At 37.8% G+C, this 21704-nt stretch overlaps 1 protein-coding gene across 2 annotated transcripts in view; it reads right to left on the reverse strand.

Moving 5' to 3' along the window:
- Positions 1 to 11367: 11367 nt before the first annotated feature.
- LOC150105454 (unconventional myosin-Id-like) overlaps positions 11368 to 21704 on the reverse strand; it is a 435962-nt gene continuing 425625 nt past the window's right edge. For both annotated transcript variants that reach the window (XM_090394828.1, XM_090394829.1), the window contains one exon: positions 11368 to 11808. In XM_090394828.1, coding sequence (XP_090250954.1) covers positions 11631 to 11808 — 178 coding nt within the window. In that variant the 3' untranslated portion in view covers positions 11368 to 11630. The remainder of the gene's footprint in view (positions 11809 to 21704) is intronic.

A 21704-nucleotide genomic window follows, 5' to 3' on the forward strand; every position in this document is an offset into this window, starting at 1 on the left:
GAGGTGATATGGTATAGTGACTCAATCTTAAAATTTGGGCTTACCAAGGGAGTCACCACTTCTAGTTTCCTGGGGGCAAAAATTAATATGACAAATGTAATTCAAAACCAAAAAAGAAAAGTAAAAGAGATGGCAGTTCTGGTAGGTACTAATAATTTAAGTAGTGACAAATATAGTATGAGAGAAGATATGAAAGGTCTGTTGGAAGAAGCGAGAAAGAAATGTGAGAGAGTAAAAACCGTAGGATTGCTACCCAGATATGACAGTACTGAGTTAATAGGGAGGGCGATGTTAGCAAATAATTTCAAGAGCAGATTGTGTAGAAGAAATGAATGAGAGTTTTCAGATGTGTCGAGTGTGTTTGATGGCAGAAAAGACTTGTATAAGAAGGATGGCCTACACTTGAATTCATTTGCAACTGAAGCCTAAAGAAGTTACTTTTTGGTATGAGACCTAATGCAGAGTCAGGAAAACTAGATCATCAAGGGAGAAATGTGTGAAAGTTCAGCTATGGTATGCAGAGATGATAAAGATGTGAATGCTTCGAACATGGTTATGTATGAGGTGAAGAGGTGAAAAAATATACTTTGGGTTCAGACCTTTTAAGTATGTCTGGGGAGGGAAAAGAGAAGATTCCAGAACAAGACCAAATAGATTACATATCTAATTATAAGAATAGGCTAGGCAGTTTTATTATGACTATACATAAATGCCAGGAGTATCAAAAACAAAGGGGTTGAGTTCGTTGCTTTAGTGAAACCTGGCTATCAGAATCATATCTGAGTCTGATAGCCTCTCCTTTAAAACCCAAAGTCTGACTTAGATATGTTGACAATGTTTTTGCAATCTGGTCCCATGGCCACCAGACACTAGACACTTTCCATAGCCACCTAAACAAACAACATAAAAGCATACAGTTCACAATTGAGATTGAAAAACAGAACACACTTCTGTTTCTAGATACACTTGTAACACGTCTTCCTTCTGGCAGTCTTTCCTTCACTGTGTACCAGAAGCCGACACAATACTAGCCAATATATACACATAAACTCCTACCACCACCCAACACAAAAACTAGGTGTCATTAATATTCTAAAAAACAGGGCTTTGAAGATCTGCACTAATGAAGAAGCTCTGAAAGACGAATTTAAAGTTATCAGCAATACTTTTCTAAAAAATGGTTACAGCCAAAACACTATTAACAAAATTCTCTACAAAACCTCAATAAAAAACAAAGATAAACCAGACTACAATAAAACTATAACCATGCCTTACATTAAAGGAACATCAGACAAAATAAACAGAATACTACAAAAATACAACCTCAAAGCCACCTTTAAACCTCTGGCAAAATTAAAAGCTTACTCAACTCATCCAAAGACCCACCCTGGAGTATACCATATTTATTGCACCTGTAATATACCATATATAGGGGAAACAGGACGCACAATTCTTATCAGACAAAAGGAACATAAACGATATATTAAATATAACTATGGTGAAGCTGGCATTTCTGAGCGTGACCTGAATACTTTACAAAAAATTGAAGGAAATTTTATGTAGTGTGCAGGGCATGATAGTGATCATGCCCTGATCAATTTAAGCAATTTTAAAGAAGCCTGTGATATTCTTATCAACCACCCCAATCTGAACAATAATGATGGTCTAAAAATCCCAAGCATATGGAAGGCACATATTCTACCCATTGAACCTTTCTCTCTAAGAGTTAACTAAAAACAGGACTGGAGGTAATCCAGAATCCCAAATCTAAAACAATTGTAATGTTAAAAACAGGACATCATTGTTACTGAAAGAAGACTATAAGAAAGAATGTTTTTCTCGTGTTTTCTTAAATAGAATTTAGCTTTGATGTAGTTTCTAAATAATTAATTTGTAATTTTTTTTTTTTTTGCTAGAGGTCATGCCAGTAGAATAACCGGTGATCAAATCATTGTTTCTTTAGCTTACTTACAAGGACAAGGTGTGTAATGTAACTCACCTTGTCCTTGTATATACTCCAGATAATGATCTTAATTTCAAGATAGAATTGTTGGGAAATTAAAAAGAGTTATAACATGGTTGTCAAGTCCATAATTTCTAAAATGAATGCTGATCACTGTGCAACACTAAAAGAAAAGATGTCAACTCGCCTGGCACATTCCTTCAAAATACATGGTCTTATATCATCAAGTCCCACAACCTTATTAATATGAAATTTAATTCTCCATATACCTCTTCCTCAGTCACAGCGTCGCTACTCTTTCTTGTCCGCTGCTCAATGATGTCATATTCACAAAGATGAAAGATGTTTATGAACTGCTCATTAAATATCTCAACTATATCCTCCACTGCAGTTATCCTTATATTATTTTCTCCAATCATTGTCATCCCACCATAATCTTTCTTTGTGGGTTACCTATTTTAAGAACTTGCTAGTTTTTTTTTTTTTTTTTTACCATTAGCTAACTGAAGCTCATACTGCACTTTTGCTACACTCACCAACTGAGCAACCCTCCTTGTCCATCCTATTGTACTCTTCAAAGAAACCGATTATTACCATTCAACTTTTGTTGCCTCTGTATTGCATGCTTAATCTCTTCATTCATTTCACACTTACCTTATTTAACCTTCTGACTCTTGGAATACATTTAGACATTACTTCTTCTAGATAGCTCTTGATCAGCACCTAAGCAGCACTAATCTCCTTTCCACCCAGCATCTCACTCCATGCTACAGCTGTCTCCTGAGCTTTTCATAATCACTGGCCTTGTAGTTCCACATATACCCTTTGCTCACTGAAGTCCTCACATGGCTGGCAACTACACAGGTAATCACTTTATGGTCACTGTCACCAACTGGAGATAGATTTCATACCTCATTTGAGGTGGTCAAATCCAAGATCCTCAATTCTCACTTGCCATCTGTTACATACTGTCTGAGGTAGTTGTTCCTCAAAAACTCAAGAAATTCATTTTATTTACTTCCAGTTGCCATCTTGTCATCCCAGTCTATATTGTCATAATTGAAATGACCCATAATGATCACCCTTTTCTTATTTGCTTATACATTTCATGGTCATTATCTTCCACATTATCAGGTCTATAGCAACATCTGGCAAAGTATTTCATGCAATTTACCTCTCTCTCACACAATATTGCCTCAAATCCACTGCTACTATTTCCCCTATTGCATCTCCACCTTGTACGGACATAACACCTCTTTTTATCATCAATAGCACTCCACCTCCCATTTTACCCTATTTTCACAAATAACATACCCTTCCATCTCTATTTCTGTTGAGATGCAAACTTCACTTAACCATGTCTCAATTATTCCAAGAATTTTTCAGTGCACAAACTCTGAATGCAACTATTTCACTCCCCTTGTTTCTGATACTTCTAGAATTTCTACAGAAACATAAGAGCTCATTCCTAGATCTATAACAAGTTTCACTGATACCACTTATTAGATGCGACTTCCCCATACCTCAAACCATTTTTCTCATTGCCCATCCCAAAACCTTCTTCACATTCAACTGTTCTCAGTTCTATCTTGTCCCCTTTTATCCACACACACACACACACTAACTTCTGCTTTCAGCATCAGCCTCTCTCACACTGTTCTGCTGTTAACCACACTTGTTTTCTCATTTTCTACACTCATGCTATGCACTTCTCCATTCATAATTCACAATCCCTTTTTCTTCTTTACTCTTCTGCTCTTTCACATCACTTCTCACCTGTTCACATATTCATTCTCTGCACTCATTATTTTTCCTTTCAGCAGAAGTCTCTCCAAAGGCCTCACACAGAAAGAATACATTGGAAGGAATCTAAACAGCAATTCTTGGAAGGACTTGACAGGAGATGTTCAATTGTTTGCTGATGATGCAAATATAGGCAAGGTAATCAGGGATGCTGCTGATATACAGAATGATTTGAATAAACTGGACCAGTGGGCAAATGATAATGGCTATCAATTCAATGTTAATAAGTGTAAAGTTATAAACTTTTTTGTGATGAGATTTCCAATAGCACGTTATATTGGTGGAATTATGTTAGAAATATTTGAAAGGCTAAGGATATTGGAGTTATGGTGGACAGAAAACTGAAGATCAAAGGTCACATTGCCAATATTGCAAATTAAACTCAGAGGATAATTGCAATGGTGAAGCAAACATTTCATAATTGTTTGAAATGTAAGGATGAGGAAGTCATTTTCCCTCTTTACACAGCAAAGACCATACTGGATTACTGTGCACAGATTTGGTATGGTTTCAGAGGTGATAAAGCACTGTAAAGAAGGATATCAGGATTATAGAATGCATATTGAGAGTATGTGGATTGCAGACACTTCTAAACAAGAGAAAGAGAGCTGATATGATAGTTTATAAACTTCTGAAACGATGTTATAGGCTATCAACAGATGAAATTTTTCATTATATGGAAGGTAAGAAGAGGACAAGGGTCATCCATAAAAGTAAGAAAAGGGTGAGAGAGAGAGACTTTTCTCTCACAGAGCAGTGAGTGCATCTAGTGTGAATGAGTTTAAGACAGCTAGAGTGGGTGATCTATGGTCTCTTAAATAATAATGTCCAATAAATTTAATTTTGGTTATGTAAATATTATTATTATTATTAAACAAGACCTCATGGAGTCAAAGACTCATCTAGGAGGTCCTTTTATCTCGCACACATCTCATCATACCGGGTCTTAAACACATTCAAACTCCCTGCAGACACCACACTCTCAGGCAAGGCATTCCAATCATTCACAACTCTGCACAAAAAAACCTGCCTCTCACTCCCCTACTCACACCCTCTTTATACAGTTTCCAGGGATGACCTCTGGTTCTCCCCTAATCTCCCACTATTCTCTGTAGAACTTCTCCACCATTGATCCTATAACAACCCCTTACCAACTTGTAGGTCTCTATCATATCTCCCCTCTTCCTTCTCTCCACTAGACTCTGCAAATTACATCTTTTCAATCTTTCCTCATACTCGACATTCCAGAGGTCAGAAACTACCTTAGTCAGTCGCCTTTGGACCCTTTCCAACATCTCTTCATCCTTCTGAAAACCAGGTGACCAAATCTGGGCACAATAGTCCATGTGTGGCCTAATCAAAGCCTTATACAATGGAACAAGAATCTCCCTACTTCTACACGTCAGTGTCTTCCTCATCATTCCCAGAAGTCTTTGTGTTGTCTTCACAATTTTGGCGATGTGTCCTCTAAATTTTAGATCCTTATCCACTATCACTCCCAGATCTCTTATTTCCTCTACTTCCAACAATATATTCTCACCAAGCATAAATTCTGCATCCCATCTTTGTTTTCCAAATTTTAAAACCTTACATTTTGCAACATTGAACTCACATCCCCATTTCCATGCCCAATCACTCAATTTATTCAAGTCTTCTTGCAAGGCCACAACATCTTCACTACTCTTTATGGTTCGTCCCAACTTTGCATCATCTGCAAACAACTGAATATCTCCATCCAAATCTTCGCCAATATCATTAATATACAAGTTAAACAATAATGGCCCTAAAACAGATCCCTGAGGCACTCCACTAGTGACTTTCCTTTTCCTGGATATTGCACCCCCATACACAACTTGTTGATACCTATCAGATAGCCAGTCTCCAATCCAATGCACTAATCTAATATCCAACCCCATCTGCTCTAGTTTGACTGTCAACTTATCATGAGGTATTCTATCAAAAGCTTTTGCGAAATCCAAGAATATTACTGTGTATCCTTCTCCTCTGTCCAAGGAGGTAGTCACTTTATTGTAATAAGTAAGTAGATTACTAAAACACGACCTCCCTTTAGCAAATCCATGCTATCCATCAAAGATTATACCATTGTTGTCAACCCAACTCTGGATCATAGTTCTCACAAGCTTCTCCAACAACTTAACCACAACACCTGACACACAGATAGGCCTATAGTTTGATGCTTGAATTCGATCACCTCCTTTATGAAGTGGCACAATCTTGCCCTCCTTCCACTCTTTAGGGACATGACCAAGTGCAAGACTCGTATTAAAAAAATATGTCAAGGCAGGTGTCAACTCTCTGGCACATTCCTTCAGAATACGCGGTGATATATTATCAAGTCCCACAGCCTTATTTACATCTAGTTTACTCAACTCTCCAAACACCTCTTGCTCACTTACAGTCAGTCTCTCCTCCTCATTATCAACTGCTCTTAATCTTTCCATGAAGTCACATTCACAAGATTGAAAGATCTTTATGAACTGCTCATTGAGTATCTCCACCACACATTCTGCAACAGCTGTCTTTATATCATTTCCTCCAATCAATATCATCCTTCCATTTGCTGGCTACATATCGAAAGAACTCCCTAGGATTCTTTTTAGCTTCATTAGCTAACTGCTGTTCATACCTCTCTTTAGCTACTCTCACCAACCAAGTCACCCTCCTTGCCTGGTCTTTGTAGACCTCATGAAATTGGTTACTTCCACTTCTCTTATGCTGCCTCCGCAATGCCCTTTTTCTCTGTATTGCATGCTTAATCTCTTTATTCATCCATCTCATGCCTACCTTATTTAACCTTCTCACCCGTGGTATACATTTAGACATTGCATCCACTAAATATTTTTTGAAAATCCACCAAGCTGCATTGATCTCTTTTCCAGCTAATTCCTCATTCCATGCTACACCTGCAAGCTGTCTCCTGAGCTCTTCATAATCACCCCCCCCCCCTTGTAGTTCCACATATACCCTTTTTTCACAGGGGTCCTTGCACTGCTGGCAACCAACCAAGTAATCACCTCATGGTCACTTTCACCAATTGGTGGATGATTTGATACCTCATTGATAATTACATCCTCCGATGAGATGACCAAATCCAAGACCCTTAATCCTCTTGTGCCCTCTGTTACATACTGTCTGAGGTAGTTATCCCTCAAAAACTCAAGAAACTCATTTTCTTTAATTCCAGTTGCTATCTCTTCATTCCAGTCTATATTGCCATTATTAAAATCACCCATAATGATCACACTTTTCTTATTTGCTTGGCTAATTTGACTATACATTTCACTATCACCACCATCCACATTACCAGGTCTATAACAACATCCCACCAAGTATTTGATTCCATTCACCTCTATCTCACACCATACTGCCTCAAAACCACTGGCCCCATTTCCCTCTTGCATCTCTACCTTGTATGGACATAACTCTTTCTCTATCATCAATAGCACTCCAGCTCCCTTTTTACCCCTTCTATCCTCACGAAACACATCATACCTTTCCATCTCTATTCCTGTCAGGATGTCATCCTCATCTAACCATGTCTCACTTATTCCGACAATCTCTGGATGCACAGACGCAATTAGTGCAACCATTTCATCCGCCTTGTTTCTTATACTTCTAGCATTGGTATACAAACACAACTCATTTCTGGATCTATAGCTAGTTCCACTGATACCACTCACTCGATGTGATCTCTCCATGCTGGACTGGGGCCATTTCCCTTTCTGCTTCTTCATTTTAGAACCCTTTGCAATTCCATCTGTTTCCTTTTGATCCCTGATCATCCCATTACTTTCCTGCCTACACATGCTCTCACCTCCTCTTGGAGCATCCACCTTTCTCACGCTGTGTATCCCTGTCCACCCTGAGCCTCTCCGTTTCCCTGCTCCTCTTGCACACCCATTCTCTCATTTTCTATACTCATACCACTCACTTCCCCATTCATTTCCACTCCTTCAATCTCTACTGTCTTACTCTCCTGCTCTTCCACATCACTGCCCTCTCGATCTGATTCATTCACTCTATTCACTTCTCCAATTTCCAGCAGCAGTCCCTCCAAGCGACTCACACCATAACCACTCAAATGCAGTCCATCGCTCCCATACAGCTCACTTCGTCCCTCAAACTCATTCCACACATTAACAAAGTGTACTCCCATCTCCTTACACATTTCAGCCAGAATATCATTCATAATCCTTGCTCTCTGCCTCATTTCACCACAATCATACCTAGGCAACACACTGACCACCCTTCCTGTCACACTATTCTCCTTTATCTTTCCAAGCAGTCTCCTGACATTCATTTTGACATGCTCTTTGTTCTCTCTCAAATCATTTGTACCAATTAATACAATTAACTCTTTTGCTCGTTCCCGCCTCATATTCAACGCCTCAATCACTCTACTCATTTTACCGCCTGGAAAACATACCTTGTGCATTTTATCCTCTAGCACACCTTTAATAATGGAGTCGCTATACAATGCCACTCGCTCATCTTTTGTTAACTCTTTCATGTCATCATGATTTATTTTAATAGTTTTGACCTGAATTCTATTAATTTCATTCCGCATCCATTTCATTTGTTGCTTCATCCAATCCAATTCACCTTCCGAACCTCGCGACACATTCACTCTATCATTAAATCTTTCTAACTTTCTAATGTTAGAAAGTTAGAAAGATTTTCTCACTTTCCCTCTCATTAATCCTTCTTTGTTTCTGTACTTTCGGTCCAACATACGTCCAACTTTCACTATCATTCTTCTCACTTTCACTCTCACATGTCTTTCTTTCTTTCCGTACTTTCGGACTAACATGCGTCCAACTTTCGCTATCATTCTTCTCACTTTTACTGTCATTCATCTTTCTTTGGTTCAGTACTTTCGTTTCAACATGCGTCCAACTTTCGCCATCAGTCATTCTTTTTTCGCTATCATTCATTCTTTCGTTTTTTTTTACTTGCGATTTCTGCATCACGCCATTTCTACTTTCATTCGTTCTCTCAATTTCGTTTCTTTCCGCCTCACTTTCGTCCCTTTTATCATCCGTTACGGTTGTCAAATCGCTCTTTTTCTTTTTTTCCTGATTTTTTAACATTTTTTCGCCTGTCTGTCTCACCATCCTACTCTTTCAAACGTGCACACGCGACACAATCGGTTCTAGCACTTTCTGTCATCAACTTCATATTCGCATTCATCAATTCCTCGTTCAGGTCGCATTTCACACACACCCTTCTTCCATCTGCACTAAACATCCACGAATCATTTATGTAATCGATGGAATACATATAACAGACCTCACACTTAACGAACCGACTGAAATCCAAATTAAAATCATGGAATGACAATGCCGCCGCCATTTTTTTTTCTCTGCAGGTTACTAGGTATAATATTAACGTTTTCGTATTTAGTTTAAGCAAGAAAAAAAACCCCACACTAATAATATCGGTAGCGTACAACGTTTATAGCCGCTCTTACTTAAACAATTACGCATATATACTTAATTATTCCTAGTAAAACTTATCTGAATCTGGAGCTCGTCAAAACACGTCCGTAGCGCTTGCATATTTATATTTATTTATTTGCGTATTTATTTATATTTTATATTTATATATAAATATAAAAAATTTACCAACTAGTGAAATGTAGAAATAAAGCAGCAAAGGACATATGGAGGGACTTTTGAATGAGGAAAATTCAAGGACTCAGAGAAGATTGGCAGCCTTCTGAGGGGATGGTGCAGAACATCAGTAGAGTGGAAGTGACGGAGGCCATGAAGAGGATGAGGAATGGAAAATCGGTGGGCCCTGACAGGATTCCAGTGGAGGCATGGAAGGCACTAGGGGAAGAGGGAATTGACCTGCTGTGGGACCTGTTCGTGAAAGTTTGCCAACAGGAAAATATACCCGAGGAATGGAGGGAGAGTACTCTTGTCCCTGTCTACAAGGGTAAAGGGGGATGCACAAGACTGTAAAAATTACAGAAGAATAAAGTTGATGACCCACACAATGAAAATCCTAGAAAGGGTTCTTGATGGAAGATTGAGGAAGGAGTTGGAGATTGCAAAGGAACAATTTGGCTTCATGCCTGGTAGATCAACAACGATGCTATCTTTGGATTACAGCAGATGATGGAAAAGTTTCGAGAGAAACAATGGGAGCCACATCTGGCATTTATTGATCTGGAGAAAGCATATGATAGAGTGCCAAGGCAAGAAGTCTGGAGGTGTCTGAGGGAGAAGAAGGTTCCAGAGAAATATGTCAGGTTGGTGCGGGAGATGTACAGAAGTGTGAAGACAAGTGTTTGGACCTGTCAAGGACAGACAGAAAGTTTTCAAGTAACAGTTGGCTTCCATCAAGGGTCAGCATTAAGTCCGTTTCTGTTTAATATTGTGATGGAGGTGGTGACGGAGGAGGTGAGAGAAGATGCACCTTGGACAATGTTGTATGCAGATGACATCTTGCTGTGTGCAGATTCAAGAAAAGAAGTGGGAACTAAACTGGAAAGATGGAGAAAAGTAATGGAAGAGAGAGGTATGAGACTGAGAAGAAGTAAGACAGAGTATATGTGTTGCCCACTTGGCAGCAGCCAGGAGACAGATCTGGAGCTGGAAGAAAATGTCATCAGGAAGGTGAGGGACTTTAGATACTTAGGTTCAACAGTGGAAGAAGATGGAGGAGCTGAGAAGGAAGTGGGATGCAGGATACAAGCGGGATGGAGGAACTGGAGGGAGATGACTGGAGTGTTATGTGATAAGAGGGTGCCGATCAATCTGAAAGACAAAATCTATAGGACAGAAGTGAGGCCAGTTATGATGTATGCTATAGAAACTGTGGCCCTGAGGTAAAAGTAACATCAGCAGAGATGAGAATGCTTAGGTGGATGTGTGGGGTGACCAGAAAGGATTGTCTGAGAAATGATATGTGAGGGGAGCAGTGAAAGTTACGAACTTAGGAGCGAAGATACAGGAGGCAAGGTTGAGATGGTTTGGTCATGTGAGGAGGAGGGAGGACGAATATGTGGGAAGAAGTGTCATGCAGATGGATGTGCAAGGAAGGAGGAAGCGTGGGCGGCCAAAGAAGAGATGGAGGGAGCTGGTAGATAATACTTGAGGATGAAGAACTTGGATGTGGTGACAGCCCAAGACAGGAGCATGTGGAGAAGACATCAACAGTGACCCCACTTAAGTGGGAGAAGCTGCAGAAGAAGAAGCTATGTAAATATAATTTTAAATGATAACTTCTACCCCTACCACATTGTGAAAAAATCTTAACATACATCAACAACATGATTCCATTTGTATACCCCAGTGACTCAGTTCTTATGGTTATTTAGATCACTGGCTTTATTCATTCATTTCTGTATAGAAATAGCTGCATTAATGTACTAACTGTTTAAAATATTTCTTTTGTTTCCTCCTTTTAATTTAGAATTTACATATAATATACAGCATGTTTTCCATTGCTTTATTCGTCTTTCGTTGATGTAATTCTTTCTGGAGAAACAATATGCACGTGAAAAATTTTGAGCATAGACTGTTCAACACACACAAAAAAAAGTTTAGGAAGTAATAAGTAGAATACAACAATTAAAAATGTAATAAAGTTTATACATCAGGAAAATTTTTTTACAAAACAAAAGTAATATACACTGCTACAAAAAGAGATCTGCATTTATACAAGTTTTTTATATTACTACTTGGTATAATGATGGACAGCTAATTTTTCATGAAAAAGAATAGCAACACAATTTCTGATTGTTTCAGAAAATAAAATTGCAGGACTTTCCACAATTCCTCTTCTGTACATTATGCGAAAGAGAAATAATCTGTGCTTATCCACCAATGATTAATTAAAGGCCCTGAGAGCCAGTTTTTACTGGCCATAGAAGAACTAAGTCATTGCCATTTTTTTTAAAAGCAGGAAATGTAACATTTGAACTGGATTCTACAGCTATTGATCTATTCTTATTTCCAAGCATGCACTTCAAATGAGGATTAACAGTAACTTGAAGCTCATTTTGCTGAGACCTGAAATGAAAAACAAACTTCATTGATGATTTTTTATGATTACATTTCACACATAAAAGATGATAAACATATAGTCTATACCCTGGTTGGGTTACAAGAATTGTATTCTAAAAGCCAAACATATGTTTCAAATCACATCTAGTCTCCAGTATGGCAGTGCTCCTTGAATGAGTGATAAAAATAATATCTATCAATTAATCCATTTACTGCATACAACAAAATAAATTGATGATACATCTAAAAACAAATGTTATATTTTATAAAAATATTAATGATCTGGCAACATTGACAGATAACACACTAATTTCAAGTAAAATGGTTGATAGGAAATTACAATGTATAATGTAAACTTTTCATATAAGATAATTATAGTACATCCCTTGAGGATATATATCAGGAATTAGAGTATTTAATTTTAGGAATACCCTACATATGAACTGCCAAATATATTGTTGTAATCTTAAGTATTCAAAACAGATTGAGGCACTATAACAAAAACAACAAGCTTAACTCTTTCACTGCTAAGCTTGACTTACCTCTAGCACTTCAAACATAATGGTCAAAAGATTTGCCTGCTGAAACCTACCAGTTTTCTAAATACAGTGACAACAAAAATCAGCATAAATGTAGAAACTGTACAACATATTTCATTTTGACATAAAAATCTTTGTATTACATAAGTGAGACAAGTGCAAATACAGACATAGTTCCAGAACTTGAATTTTGCAGTTTGCAGGAGTGGTATAAGCATCAATGGTAGCCAACTATATACTTAAAGGCCAAACTCTGTAAGACAAATGGTTTCAAACCCTCTTATTATTGGCTGCACAAAACAAGTATGTGTGTAACAGTTATGAAAAACCAAAAGGAGATGCTAAAATTCACAGAGAAATTAGAATTAGGTAGAGGAAAAACATACTAATAAGATATCAGTTTGGATGTGTGCTGACCTCATGAAAATTGCAGAAAACCCATCAGGAAAGAGAGGTGCAGATTAATCAGCCAATAATGAAAACTCCATGTAATAGAATATGGTAATAAAGTTCCAGTTAATGGATGCACAAGGCTTGGAAATGACAGTTTTAAATTCTCAACTACTGTGCAAGATATATTGTCCAGGGAAAAATCTAACACCTCATATTTTTGGGGTTAAACAACCATTCACTTGACTTCCAGTATAGAGACTACCTTTATTAAAATAATAAAATCTGATAAGTTGTTGGACTTGCATCATCAGGGGTACAGGATGTGTATTAATGAATAAAAAAATCGAGAGAGAATTACACATGACAGTTTTTTTTTTTTTTCAAACTTGTACGTGTAGCAGAGTGGAAAAACCATTGGATAAGGATTGTGCATATGTTTGAGCAATGCTAGTAATTACTGTCATATCCTGTGGAATAATGCACATCATCACATCCCAGAATGTTCTGATAAGCCTTTATTAGAATCATCCCATGATTCTAGATGAAGACCAAATTTGGTGTAGAATTAAATCTTGGTTTTTGTTACTTTGCATGATGGATGTACCTTTTCTTATATAACTATTATGATCAGTGTATTACATTTCTGGTTTTTGCTAAATTACTTGGTGTTTGTTTTGGTGTGTGAAAATCTAATCTTATCTATGCTTCTTTACTTGCATCCTTCATACATTCTGACATGTGGATATCATTGCATTGTCCTGTCTGGCCTATATTGCAAATGTCACAAGAGCAATGAATTTATATATTCCTGGCTTTTTCATTGGTGATAAGTTGTTGGACTTACATCATCATCAGGGTACAGGACATGTATTAATGGATTAAGCACGCACTCTGGAAGAGTCACAGTCAGCATAATATGAATGGTAATAAGGAGAATAACATGCAGGCTTGGAAGTTGACTCACTCGATAAGTATAGTGCAATGTGTGAATGTGGAGATTTCGGTCAATGCAAGAACCTAGAAATCTTGTACACTGGCATAGAAGCCACATTAATGTAATTACAAAGCATTGCTACATTAAGGGCTCTTAAAGAATTACAACACAGCAAAAACAGTGTTATCTTCAGAGAAGATGTGAGGAAACTCAGATGAATACATTACCAAAATGAAACAACCTACTAGAAGTATAATGGAAGGCACACAAGGATAGATAGTTATTCATATTTGGTCATGAAGTGTTAAAATATAAGACTTATTATTGTTTATTACGGAGGTGATTGTCCAGTTTAGCGCATCACTTTTAAACTTCTAACCCTTCTATAGACTGGGAAAATAGTTCTATGCCCTACATAGACGATGATTTCAGACACTGATTATTCAAAGAAGCAACAGTAGTCCTACGAACAGGCAGCAACCTAAACAGAAATCAAGGTGCCATATTGAATGAGACTTGGAAAAATTTAATCAATTCACTCAGTTTGATGGAACTACAGTATGCCAACAATCATATAAAGCGTGCAACGCGCGTTCAGGACACGGACTAAAGATTCGCAATACATGCTGACATTGTCATGTGAATGTATCAACTTAGCTACCTTATAGTTACTAACGGTTTTGTATTCTTTATTTTGTGCATTTGTACTTTTTTGTGTTTACCTTTCAAGCCTTGAGAAAGCTAGACAGTTGCTAGCGAAACTGGTAGGCGTTATTATATTAACATATATATAGTAATTAAAAAACCTATGGTCACATAAACAATGATGTCTCATATTTTAAGGATAGATAGTCTTAGATTCAAACACATCTTCATAGAATATGATTGAGCTGTGAACTATCCCCTCCCCCTCCAATGATGAGAATGATCATCAGATTACTGATCACCTGGGTGGTAGACAGTTAGGATGTCTGTGAGGGGGAAAAAAGTACATGTAGAAATTAGGAGATCAATGCTACTTAAGCACTAGATAGATTAAGCATGCAATCTGGAAGCGTCACAGTCAGCCAGTGGTGTAGCTAGAGCTTTTGCTGCCTGGGGCGGTCCCTGAGTTTGCCTTCCTTCTCAACACACCAAAAATACTATGAAAAGTCAAAACAACGCATAGGGGAATAAATTAAAACAGTATGTTTATTTTTGAAGTAAAACTTTAATTTAACATTCTAAAATGTTATTTTTCTTGTTTTTCTGTTAGCAAAATCGATGATATTGGCGAAATCAATTTCATAATAATGTAGGTAATTCTTGATCTATTTTATTTAGAAAATCCTCTCACAACTAGCAACACCTACAGCAATTATGAGGAAAATATGAAGTAGCATTACATTACAATATTTGGAAATGAGTTCTCGAGACTGTATTTTAGAATTAACTGCAAAAGTTCAAAAAGGTTCTAAGTGCTGCCCGGAGCAGACTGCCCCCTCTTCTCCTCCCTAGCTGTGCCTCTACAGTCAGCATAATACGAATGGTAATAAGGAGAATAAAGTGCAGGCTTGGAAGTTGACTTACTTGATAAGGATAGTGCAAGTACAGTTTCAGTAACAATTATGCAAATAGTCATGAAAAATCCTATAGAGTTCTTTTGATATTTGGTCAATAAAATAAAGAATGAATATTAGAGATATTAGTTGATGATTCCAAAGGAACTGGATTAATGAGCTACAAAAGGATCTTTCTTTTGTATCGAATATATATGTTACATTAAGAGTGTGAAGTAATAAAGGCAGTCATTGTTTTTACCATAGCAACCATATCATTATAACTCTGCTATTGAAGAAGAGGTGACTAGTAATGAAAGTAACAGCATCTCAAGATATCTCTGATAATCTTACTGAAAAAGTGAACTTGTAAGAAAAGGTATTAATAGGAGTCTTGACAAGTTCTTTCAGTGTGACTAAGCTATTAGGAAAATATGCTGTATTAAAATGTCCAAAAACTTCAACTGTGTTTTTTCTTTGACCATGCTGAGCTGCTGCAATATAGGGAGAGGAAAGTAATTGTAGAAATGCCATACCTCTTTCTGAAAAAATAAAAGGTAATTTAAAGGATCCCTAGCATATCCTTCACTAATGAAAATCCTTGGGTCTAAGTAGTGCATAAATATTTCTAAAGCTTTTTCCATAGGTTCTAAAATTATTTAGACAACTGCCTACCACCATCACAAAGATTTTTGATGGTGGTTTTACAACCTAACTTCTAGAAAGTAAGATGGTACTGACATATAGACTACCTACAAGAAGTCTGCTGGATGCAGTTATAAAAAAAGTTTTATATGTGCATGGTATCAAGAAGATATATAATGCAGTTAACTCAGAATTGAAAGATAGAGAGACAATGTTTGCAAGGGAAATTAAAAGTTTCACTTTTTAATTTTTTTTTTCAATGACTCTACAAAAGTGATGGTCCTTTATTCTGGGGTTAAGAACAGCATTTTTAGGTATGGAACAGATTGTCAGAATAGACTCAGAAAACGTCAATTGCTTCTGAGTCTTCTACTGTTATAAATTTAGTTTAATCTTTATCCAAGTGTGAGCAAACAGTTTGCACCTGAAAATATCTTCAGGACTGTAGCAAGGTGGGGACTCAACTGCTGGCAACTCAGAGCAAAGGTAGACCAAGCCCTCATCACTCCTTGTCTCAGTATCTCTCACCATGCAAAGCACATGTCCTTGCAGACATGTATAATGCTATGCATTGAGGGAAGGGTGACTACCCAGACTGGTTTCCCTTTAAGTGTAGGGATACCTTTCCAAAAACTCAAAATCCTCTGGATCACCCAATAATGAGCAACCCGCAGGATCAGAAACTCAATTGGCTCTACACCTGGCAGGCTTCCCCACCACCGAGCAGAGCCGCTCATTTGTTTATCTGGAAGGGTAAGAGCAACGGCTGTGCCTCAGTTAACTTCACAGGCTACTGCATTGCCATTCATTACCCCACCACGCAGGCCCTGGATGACAGCAACAGCCGAGCCTCAGTTAAATCTTCATGGGCTACAGCATTGCCATTCATCACCCAAGCTTCCAACCAGTTTCGACCTTTATTGAGGTCTCGTCGGTGGGAGCCAGATCCAGAGGTGGTGACATTAAGGCAGAAGCAATAGAGAGGTCATATTTACCTATATGAGTTGCCAACCTCTATTGCTTCTGCCTTGGTGTCACCACCTCTGGGTCTGCCTCCCACTGATGAGATCTCAATAAAGGTCAAAACCGGTCTGGGTAGTGGCCCTTCCCTCAATGCATTATACATGTACACAAGGATATGTGCTTTGCATGGCGGGAGATACTGAGACAAGGAGTAATGAGAGTATGGTCCACCTTTGCTCCGAGTTGCACCACCCTGCTACAGTCCTGAAGATATTTTCAGGCACAAACTTTGTTTGCTTACACTTGGATAAAGGATTAAACTAAATTTATTATAGTCTAACCACGTGCAAAATAAACTTCCAACATCTTTCTCTAAATCCAGAGTAATTTAATAATAAGGTGGCACACCGGCTGGCAACTCATATAGGTAAATATGACCTCTCTATTGCTTCTGCCTTAGTGTTACTACCTCTGGGTCTGCCTCCCACTGATGAGACCTCAATAAAGGTCAAAACCGGTCTGCGTGGTGGGGTAATGAATGGCAATGCTGTAGCCTGTGAAGTTACCTGAGGCATTGCTGTTGCTGTTGCCCTTCCAGATGAGCAAATGAGTAGCTCTGCTCCGTGGTGGGGGAACCTGCCACGGTATAGAGCCAACTGAGTTTCCGACTTTCTGATCCTGCAGGTCGCTCATTGGGTGATCCAGGGGATTTTATGAGTTTTTGGATAGGTATCCCCCACCAAAGGGAAACCAGTCTGGGTAGTCGCCCTTCCCTCAATGCATAGCATTATACATGTCCACAAGGACATGTGCTTTGTATGGTGGTAGATACTGAGACAAGGAGTGATGAGAGCATGGTCCACCTTTGCTCCGAGTTGCCAACAGTTGCACCACCTTGCTACAGTCCTGAAGATATTTTCAGGCGCAAACTTTGTTTGCTCACACTTGGATAAAGGATTAAACTAAATTTATTATAGCCTAACCAAGTGCAAAATAAACTTCCAACATCCTTCCATTTTCTACTATTCTTGCTACAAAACCTCTCCCACTGCTTTGAAAACCTAGGAAGTCAGCTACTAATACAACTTGTATAGAACAGAGCAAATGCTGAGACAACAAAGGATATTTCAAATTTAGTGTTGAGTTTGTCATTATCACAGCTGAAAATTAAGTCATTTTTTTTCAAAATTTAGTTATTAATATATAGTCTTGCAGTAAATACCATTACAACTTTTGCACAGCCCATGCTGCCGACAGAAATGCATGAGCTCAGTTCCGTTAGTGACGCTGGGTGCAGCCAACATTTGTGTGTTTAGCTGTATGGGTTAATAGCATAGTTGTAATAGCAATTTACAAAGTTGAAATGCAGCTACGTGTAAAAATACTCAGGATTAACAGGATGTTTGTGTATCGGACTATTAACCATTATAATGATACACACGACATATCTGACATGTGTTGTGTGTATCATTATAATGGTTAATAATCTGACACCTGTTACATCTTAATGACCACACTGCATTAAGATGCAACAGGTTGTGAGGGCATGCTTCTGTCATTATCTCATGAAAGCCCAAAGAGTGGAGATGAACATTTCGCAGAGAACAATGTCAAGCATACTAACCAATGATCTGGGGGTAAGAGCCTATCATCATTCTACTGGACACTTCCTAACACTACAACTTATGTGACATTCCTCTTCACAGATGAAAAGACTTTCACCACTAAAGAGTTGATTAACTGCCAAAATGATCACACAGCACAGCATGTACCATAGCACCCAGCATTCAGAGAGGTAATCACCCAGCATCAATGATGGTTTGGTGTGGGGAGGGCGACATATTGGGGGGGGGGGATCTATCCAAGTTTCATTTCTGTGAGAAAGTGGTCAAAACCTCTGCCAGAGTGTATCAAGACACCATGCTGGAACCTATAGTACATCCCCTGAACAACACCTTGTTTCACAGTGGGTAGTGAACCTTCCAACAGTGGTTGGAGGCGAACGTGCCCGACCACATATCATGATCTGATTGTCTGCCTGGAAGTCCTGATCTGAATCAGGACTTCCAGACTTCAAACTGTGGTCAGAGCTTGAGAGAGTAACTTGCAAGAAATGACACCCCAGCATCGCCAGCCTGAAGATGGATTTGGAGTGAACAGTGGCAGCATTTCCATTGTATGTTGTGTGTGTGTGCTGCCATTGATATGTGGCCTCAAAGAATTTGAGTGCACGTTGAGGGCAAAAGGGGAACATTTTGAACATTGAGTGCTGCTCTATATGTAGTTTGTGTGTGCTGAAAGCTGTAAATGATTTACTGATAGATTAAAGATTTATGCACTGTTTAAGTTGTAACGGTATTTATGGCTAGGCTAGCTAATTCATTGTATATTTTGTTTTATATGGATATGTCATAAACTGAGTTATTTAGTTTTAAGTAAATTTGTTTAAATTAGACATTGTTGGTTAAATTGAATTTGCATGACTTTGTTCAGTGCATCTGCATTTGCCAAAAAGTTGAAGATTTTGTGGAAGGAGAATAAAACTGGGGGAGCAAGTGCGTAGTAAATGTTTTGAGAGCTAGTACCAGTGAACAGAGAGAACGAGGCATGTGATAGTAGAGAGTATTGACAGTATGCTGGAAAATGTGCATATCGAAATTAATGTTGAACATGCAGTGGTGGAAAGTCAAGAAAGTCCTTCACAGGACAAAGCACAAAATTGAAAAACTGCAGGAACAAGAGAAAACGGCAGGAGCTGAATGGCAGTTCTTTCGAGGCAGTCTAGTATGCATTTGAAGCAAACAGGACAAAATATGTGGTTGGTTGTTGAGAGTAGGTCAAATAATTATTATGAGGAAACTTCAACTATGAAGACACAGATCGAAAGGAGAAAACTTAACATGGCAGAAAGAAAATGGAATTTATGCAACTATTGAGAGATAATTTCTTGATGCAATTCAGGGTATGAGAATGTGGTCATAAGATTAGCAGACCTATTCATAACCAAGTTGGCCACACCTTCAATTAGGAAGAGTAAACATGTGGTCTTGACTTGGGAGGTTGCACAACGAATTTTTTGTCAAAAATGGGTATATGTGGAACTACAGTACAGGTAATTAGGACAAGCCTAGGAGGACGCTTGAAGCCATGCCATTGCATAAAAAAATGCAAGGGAAGGATGTTAGCAGTGCATGAGAGATAATCAAGTAGTATCTGAAGCTAATAACTTTTCATGGGTGGGAATCACATAAACCTACATTTAGACTCAAATCCTCTTGTAGGTAAAAGATAATCTCTTGGCAGATTAGACAATTTATCCGTTTTCATAATTTTAGTGAGTGGATCCTGAATTTCCCTCTATTATCAAAAGTTAAAATATCTGGCTACTACTATCAACTTAAAAAAAAGTTTATTAGCTATTGATAAGTTGAAAGAACTCCCCCCCCCCCCCATATATACACAGTAAGGAGTGTTTATCAACCATCCCTTTAAGTCGAATGGGGAGTAAGTATCAATTAGACTCTTATTTGATACTTACTCCTCATTCAACTCTTATCTAAGACTTAAGAATAATAATCTTGATGTAAATAAAGATAACATTTTGTTGCTCAACATTACTTTAGTAGGGGTGGCTGAAGAAGGGACTTTTCCATGTCAGCATTTCTTATGGCTAATAACTTAACTTTTCATATTGCCATGTTAGTGGATTTCATTCAGCTCTGTCCAAGAGTTTTTTGTTGACTAATGTTAATTCACAGAATCAGTATCCTGTTTATGCAAAGGTTCAATTTTGCAAGTTAATTCTGAACTATAACAGCCAGTACAGGCTCAAAGCTCACATGCAATGCTATGCTAAAAGAAATTAGCTACAGCAAACAATTCATGCAGTCTTTAAAAGTTTCTTATAGTTAGAATTTTTTATTCAAGTTTCCCTTTACACCAGAGCATCAATAAATTTGCAATGTCACACACACACACACACATTTTGGGTAGGTTTTCAAAGTACAAAAACAGATGATGCAGAATGTTTAATGATTATTATAGACTGGAAGTTGGGAGCACCATTACTCATTTGCTTACTGCAGATTCCCTAATATTTCCTACCAGTTGTGTTTTTTTTTTTGGGAGAGGTTCAAATCACTGCTGCTAGCTTTTGGAATTGCAAAGAAGATACTCATTGGAATAAGCTGGTAACAAATAATTTCTTTCATAGAAGCAAAACTGTGTATTCACAGCCTTAATCCTGGTAGATACTTGGAGGATTTACAACCTTCATAAAGTGAATAGTACTATATAGTTGAAAGGAGGTTATAAACACTTGAACATTTCTACATCTTCAAATCATGTGTTGTGAGTTTGAGGTATACAGCAATGGTTGCCAATAACTTCCTAACAGATTCCAAGTCGCTACTTGAGGTTGCAGAGAAATCCAGGTCTTAGAGACTACAGTCTAATTTCACCCGATCTCTTTAGTGATGAGCTGCAGTTGTTAAAATATTTAAACTAGAATAAATCACTTAACATAAAACTTATTTATTAGAAACAAACTTTTCAATCAGATTTTATGGCTATATTCATTGCACACTCAAAGTGAGAGGATTAGAATCAAATAGAATGGAACAATGATAAATGTTAGAAGTTTTTCCACTTAGTTGCCTCAGTCCTGAAAATACTTCTGGTGCGAACTTCGTTTACTTACACTTGGATAAAGGATTAAACTAAGTATATAATTTCTTGGTATCTTTAATTCATAGTCTAACCAAGTGGAAAAACTTCCAACAACTATCTCTAATCCAGAGTATTTTAATAATAAGGTATGACACCTTTTGGCTACTCGTATATGAAAATATGACTTTGGCATTACTTCAACCTTAGTATCACCTATCAGTC

This window comes from Typopeltis vanoorti, chromosome 6 (assembly GCF_054136105.1).
Source record: "Typopeltis vanoorti isolate ZY-2024b chromosome 6, IOZ_Tvanoo_1.0, whole genome shotgun sequence".
Lineage (NCBI taxonomy): Eukaryota > Metazoa > Arthropoda > Arachnida > Uropygi > Thelyphonidae > Typopeltis > Typopeltis vanoorti.